The 6,975-nt window shown below is 36.4% G+C and overlaps 1 protein-coding gene across 2 annotated transcripts in view; it reads left to right on the plus strand.

The window, feature by feature from the left end:
* Snx2 (sorting nexin 2) overlaps positions 1–6,266 on the plus strand; it is a 43,336-nt gene extending 37,070 nt beyond the window's left edge. The window contains exons 12-16 of one of the 2 annotated variants that reach the window (XM_021214165.2): positions 1,773–1,916; positions 2,362–2,373; positions 3,511–3,591; positions 3,699–3,770; positions 5,804–6,266. In XM_021214165.2, coding sequence (XP_021069824.1) covers positions 1,773–1,916; positions 2,362–2,373; positions 3,511–3,591; positions 3,699–3,770; positions 5,804–5,854 — 360 coding nt within the window. In that variant the 3' untranslated portion in view covers positions 5,855–6,266. The remainder of the gene's footprint in view (positions 1–1,772; positions 1,917–2,361; positions 2,374–3,510; positions 3,592–3,698; positions 3,771–5,803) is intronic. The other variant, XM_021214166.2, reaches the window with a different exon arrangement.
* The last annotated feature ends 709 nt before the right edge of the window (positions 6,267–6,975 follow it).

A 6,975-nucleotide genomic window follows, 5' to 3' on the forward strand; every position in this document is an offset into this window, starting at 1 on the left:
AAAAAAAAAAAAAAAAAAAAACCAACAAAAAACACCACACACACTTTCCTTTACATGTATATGGAGTGCTCTAAAGAACCCCAGTCCCTGCGCTTCCTACATCACCCAGCCACACCCAGCCCCGTGGGTCTCTCTCTTTGTTGGAATTGTTAATTTCTTTCTACCTACTTCCCTTAAAAAGAAGCCATACCTATCTCCTATAGCTAGCTACTTGATAGTAACTGGCCTTCTGTTTATAGTCCTGTCAGGATGGCATGAATGAGATCATCGTTTGACTTCAGGAGCACTGTGAGGATTATTAGCACGTACTACAGAGGTGCCCTGTACAAAAGGGGCTTCCTAGACACAAGGCCAGGCTTGGAATGAGGAATGTTTGTGTTTCTTTAGGTAGGGCCTGGTACCTGATGTTCTGTTTTTGTTTCGTTTTTCTAAGGCAGGGTCAAGCTCAGGGTAGCCTTGAACTCTCTTGCCTCTGCCCCCATTTGGAATTACAAGCATGAACCATAACATCCAGCTATTTACTGCTTCTTGATTAAAATATGTTTTAAAATTGAAATATCTCTGGCATAATATCTCTGGTGAAGATTCACCTAGTTTGTTAATACTTGGCTCATTTGTTGAGTTAGTATATATTTAAAATAATGTTAATATATCCCCCAACATCAAGCTAGGAAAGAAATGCATAGAGGATTTCCCCACCCTGTCCATTGGTTTTCTTTTTGGACACACCCTAGTTGCACTCCTATATCTGTATTTCACTTCTTTTTTTTTTTTTCTAAAGATTTATTTATTTATTATATGTGAGTACACTGTAGCTGTCTTCAGACACTCTGGAAGAGGGCGTTAGATCTTGTTACAGATGGTTGTGAACCACCATGTGGTTGCTGGGATTTGAACTCAGGACCTTCGGAAGAGCAGTCAGTGCTCTTAACCACTGAGCCATCTCACCAGCCCTGTATTTCACTTCTTTAATCACCTAATTTTACTCTGACAGGCCCATGAAAATAAGCTGTAGATGTGGTTGACTTGTTCTGGTAGAGTCTGTGTGTCAGTTTTCATTTAGTTCTGCCTTTTACTTGTGTTTTTTGAACCCCTTTCACCATGTAGAGGACTCGGCCTCTTCCTCATTTTGTTAGGCCTTTACTGTTTTACTTATTGTTTGCTTTTTATTTTATTGGAGTCATCTATGACATTTTTCACTTCACTTCCTGTTACTTGGTCTCAAACTTAACAGTTCTCCTGCCTCTGTCTCCTGGTACTAGGATCAGAAGGTTTGGCCCATTTTATCTTTTTTTCCCTCTGTGTAGCCTTAGCTATACTGGGAATCGATCTGAAGACTGGACTGGCCTTGCTCCCACAAAGATACACCCGCACCTGCTCCCCCCACCTCACCCCCACCTCTACCCCCCCAGTTCTGGGAGTAAAGGCATGAGACAACACTACCTGGTTTCTTTATATTTTCAAATTCTGTCTTTCCAGCATATAAATCTGTCTTATATAGTGTTCAATAGAAGAACTTCTAATGTACACCAGTATATTTTCATTAAATACATCTTTTTTTAGACTATATAACTCTTTTACATCTTAATGCAAGCCACATTTAAAATCCTAAAAGCTAGAGAAATTGCTGTTGGCATGCATATTTTCATTGTCTCCACACACTAGGATAACATTTAAATACTTGGCTTTATAGATTTCAGTATTATTATGCTTATAGTGTAATGAGAGTATTTTACAATGTTGCATAATAGCCTTATGCCATCCACTTACAGGGTGTGTTTGACCATCGGATGAAATGCTGGCAGAAATGGGAAGATGCCCAAATTACCTTGCTCAAAAAACGTGAAACTGAGGCAAAAATGATGGTTGCTAACAAACCAGATAAAATTCAACAAGCTAAAAACGAGATAAGAGAGGTAATTACTAATACTCTATTCTTTACTCCGATTTTTCATGTCATTCATATATGCATAATTCTCATTTTTTTATGAATCATTCAGCACTTAGCTAGTTCTTCATATTTTTGTGGATTATATGAGATAGTAAGAAATATTTAACATTTTTATCATGATTAAAGTCTGAAGAGCCCTTTGTTACCTCACATGACTATGAAATGAGTGAAGAAGCATGCAAGGAAGAAATCACATATTAACCGTCACATTTTCTACATTTCTTTTCAAATGGTTTTGATTTCAGATGGTTACTCATTTTGTATCTAAAAATGGTTTTAAAGGTAGATCTACCCACATTTCATTCTCTGGGCGATATTATCCCCCATATATATGTATTATATATGGTGTTTTAATAAATTTGTATAAGTTTATTATAATTTATACACTTTTTTTGCCATGCTTCAATAAGGAAATTGAAGAGGTAGGACAACCTTTATATTACTACAAATAAGTACACCTGCTCTTTGCAGAGTATGAACCAGTGTTTTGGTTACATAGTGGGAATACCATTTCATTGCTTAAATATTTATTTTAGCTCTTTCATTGGTCACTAGTCACATTTTGTTGTTACCATTCTGAATTTAATGATTATTGATGAGTCTTCAGTAGATAATAAATAGTTCCACTTGAAGAAAACCTAGTCATTTTACTATTGCAAAATGTTTTTAAGTGTTTGTCATATATTGAAGTATTTCCATGAGCACATGAATAAACATGTGTTATTGGAATTCATATTGTTGACATGTTTTGAAATGTGTAACAATTTGTTAGTGAGCTTTATACTCAAAACTCCTCCCTCCAGTTGCATCTAATAGGTATTTGTTAGGTGGATATTTATTTTGCTGTTTTTGAACAGGATCTAACCATGTTGCCTTTGGCCAGCATGGGAGTCCTCCTACACCCTCTTTCACAAAGTGGGAATTATAGAGAGAGCTACCATACCTGGCAGGACATTATAGGTCATTAAACATTGAAATATTCTAGTCTTAAGTAAATGTAGTGATGAATTATTAATAGAATTTAAGCTAACATATATATATCTACCAGTAGAAAGTGAAATACACTTTTTGTGTGCGTGTGTGAGGTGTGCATGTATGCGTATGTGTGGGCACATGTGTATGTGCATGGACATACCGTGTGCATGCATGTGGATGGCAAAGTTTCATGTTGGGTGTCTTACTCCATCACTTTCTGTCTTGTGAACTGAGTCGGGGTCTTTCACTTGAACCCAGAACTTGCTGATTTCACTTGTCTAGCTAGCCAGCTTTCCTCTGTCTGCCTGCAGGGTCCACTGGGACTACAGGCAACTGTAATGTCCACCCAGGATCTGCATGGCTGCTAGAGATCGAATTCTGTCCCTCATGCTTGCACAAGTGCTGTGCCCACTGAACTTACCTCAGGTTCTAGATATGTGACTGGAGGTTAGATTGGGTTTTCTGATACTGAACTTTCTTAGTTCTTTTAGGCATTTTGGTTAAGTTAGATAAGTAATCATGACAATAACATATTTTTTCCAGGTAAAAGTAAACATTTTTTTTCTCTTGTTTGTTTTCCTTAGTGGGAGGCGAAAGTACAACAAGGAGAGAGAGATTTTGAGCAGATCTCTAAAACAATTCGAAAAGAAGTGGGAAGATTTGAGGCATGTATCATAATTCTGTACTTTCCTTAATTTTTCTACAGCTCTGTGGGAAAATTTAATTTAATTTCCTACTAATATCCTTTTTTAATGTATTGTACTTTTAACAGAAAGAACGAGTGAAAGATTTTAAAGCTGTTATCATCAAGTACTTGGAATCATTAGTACAAACACAGCAACAGGTAGGCTCATTTTCCTTATAGCTTCTGGGGTTTCTTCAAGAGTCATTTTAAAGATGATAGGTGTTTAAACTGGAGGGAAAATTAAAAGTGGACTAAATGCTAAAGTAATTGAAAACTGTCTTAGTTCTGTTTGCCTCAACTGAATAATATGCAGAGACACTCTGTTCCCAATATTAGGCCATAAAAAGTCACAGGGGGCCTAGAGAGAGATCAGTGGTTAAGAATACTTCCTGTTCTTAGAGAGGACCCAGGTTCAGTTCACAGCATGCACATTGCAGGTCCAATGGATCCAACGCCCTCTTCCAGCCTTCTGGAATACCAGGTGCACATATGGTGCACATGCCTTCATACAAAACACCCATGCACATAAAACTAAATACATCTTAAGGAGTGCCACATAGATAGCTTTCCCCTTTGATGTTCATTCTGTTTTGGAGATGGGCTCTCTCTATATATATATACCAGGGTAGCCTGGAAATTGCCATCCTGGTGCTTCTGCCTGCCTAGTGTTGAGGTTGTAAGATGCAACTATGACCCTGGCTTTACAGCCCTGGATTCCCTTCCTTGTCAGACAAGACAGACTGATAGAGTAGGTGCTCCCAGTACATGTCTCCTTCCACAGCATATAGAAACTTAGACTAAAAACTAAGTTTTAAAGTTGTTTCTTTGTAGTCTTTTGGTAATTTTGTTTTATTTGGAATTTTTGGTGCTTGAATACTGCCTACAACTGGCATTTGTTTCATTAGCTTTCATGATGCATTAAAGTCTAAAAAATAGAATTTTGCATAACAATTCCAATAACTTAGTGTCTTTTAGTAGAAATAATTCTTCTAGTTAGTTTTAAAATGTACAGAATAGAAACTTCTTTGTATAATACGAATTCAAGCTAGGCACTGTGGTGAAGGCCTGGGATCCCAGCACTCAGGAAGCAGAGGGAGGAGAATCATGACCTGGAGGCCAGCCTGTTCTGAGTAATAAGTTTCAACCAGGACTTCATAACACAATTTTCAAATGAGTAAAAAAATGTTAGATTTTTAAAATTTAACTGCCAAGTGGTGGTAGCACACACCTTTAATCCCAGCACTCAGGAGGCAGAGGCAGATGGATCTCTTGAGTTTAAGGCCAACCTGGTCTACAGAGTCAGTTCCAGGACAGCCAGGGATATATAGAAAAACCCTGTCTTTAGAAAAACAAAATGAAAAACTAAGTCAGAAAACAATTATTTCCAAAGAAGTTGCTTTAAATTAACGTTTTAGTGTACAGTTAGTCTGTTCTCTAGATGACCCAGAGTCTGGCAACTGGTTTTTCCAGTCCCTTTTCCTTTCTCATTCAGTGTTGGCTCCTAAACACCACCCTTTATTCCAGTCCTCTTAAATAGCAATAGTATAAAATATAAATATCCTAGAAATTAGGATTTGCTTTATGTTAGAAATGGTCATTATCATTAGGTAAATTTCAAGTTTTTAGCTATTTAGTAACAGTATATTTTATGTATAATTTTGCATATATCTAAGAAGAATAAAGAGTAAATATTTAAATTATGTTATTTATAGCAGAATCTGTACTTAGCGAGGAGTAATGAATGTTCAAGTAGGTTATATATTAACTCTGCTGATAAGACATCTGGTGTGGAAATGATCCATTTAAGAACCATTTGTAGCCAGGCATGGTGATGAACACCTCTAATCCCAGTGCAGTGACACAGGCAGGACTGCCACAGAATCAAGGCCAGACAGGTCTATGTGGTAGGGGAACGTGTCAAAAAAACACACATTCAAAAACAAAGTAGAGACCACACATAGGCTAGGTGTGGTCCTGCAAGCAGAATCCCAGCAGCGGGTGGCTGAGGCATCATGAGATCCTGAAAGTTAAGGCCAGCCTGAGCTAACAGTGCTACCTATTCACATATGGTTATATGTATAAATGTATACAAAGACTAAGTTAGTATTAGCTGCTTATGTATATACTTAAAAAAAGATATGCATTAAAATGGCAAAAAAGTAACGAAAATATCTCTTTCTTATCACCCACAGCTGATAAAGTACTGGGAGGCATTCCTACCTGAAGCCAAAGCCATTGCCTAGCCTTAGCCCTGTGAAGGAAACATTGGATTCCCCAGTGAGATCATCTAGAAACCATCTAAATAAACCACTCTATATTTTATGAATTACATGTGGGTTTTTTATATATAAAAACATATGCGCTGACATTTTATTACAAGCTGCATGTCCTGACCTTCTTTGAATTAAGTGGACTGTGGCATGACATTCTGCAATATTTTGCCGAATTGAACACTATTGTGTCTTAAATACTTGCACTAAAAAGTGCACTGCAAGGCCAGAAAATTTTACAATCTTCTTTCTTTTATGTTCTGTAGTGTGTTTACCCTCATTATGAAACAAATTAGCAATGCATTGATTAATGTTCACTTATACATTCCTGTACAGAAATTATGATTTTTGTGATTATAGTAATAAAATGATATTACTTGTGAAATATTAGTAATAAATTATTTGAGTATATAAACATGTTAGGGATCTTTTTTTAATAGGAAAAATACTTTCTTCTAAATGTATATCATTAATACTACAATTCCTTAAATACTTTAATTGATAGGAAATGCCAAATTCTTACATTGAATAGTTAACTGAACTTTATAAGTTGTCTTATAAAACAACAATAAATCAGGGAACAATCATCTTGGTCATTTTAGGTAAAGAAGAGAATATTTTAAATTCTCAATTTAATAGGAGAGGTTGGGCATATAGTCATTCCTGTAATCCTAGCACTTGGAAAGATGAAATTAGTGATCACTGTAAATGCAAGGCCAGTCTGGCCCAGAAAGTCAAAACATGTAAGGTGATGGTGTTAGTCTTACATGTCAGGGATTTTTTTTTTAAAGATTTATTTATTATAAGTATGTGAGTACACTGTCTTCAGACACAGCAGAAGAGGGCATCAGATCCCATGACAGATGGTTGTGAGCCACCATGTGGTTGATGGGAATTGAACTCAGGACCTCTGGAAGAGCAGTCAGTGTTCTTAACCACTGAGCCATCTCTCCAGCCCAGGATATATATATATATATATATATATATATACACACATACATATATATATATATATACATATATATATTTTTTAAGCACATCTTGTTGTCTTCAAATGTTTTATTGTTGCCTCTTATTTCAATTTGAAACTAAAA

The sequence above is a fragment of the Mus pahari genome, chromosome 15 (assembly GCF_900095145.1).
Source record: "Mus pahari chromosome 15, PAHARI_EIJ_v1.1, whole genome shotgun sequence".
Taxonomy (NCBI): domain Eukaryota; kingdom Metazoa; phylum Chordata; class Mammalia; order Rodentia; family Muridae; genus Mus; species Mus pahari.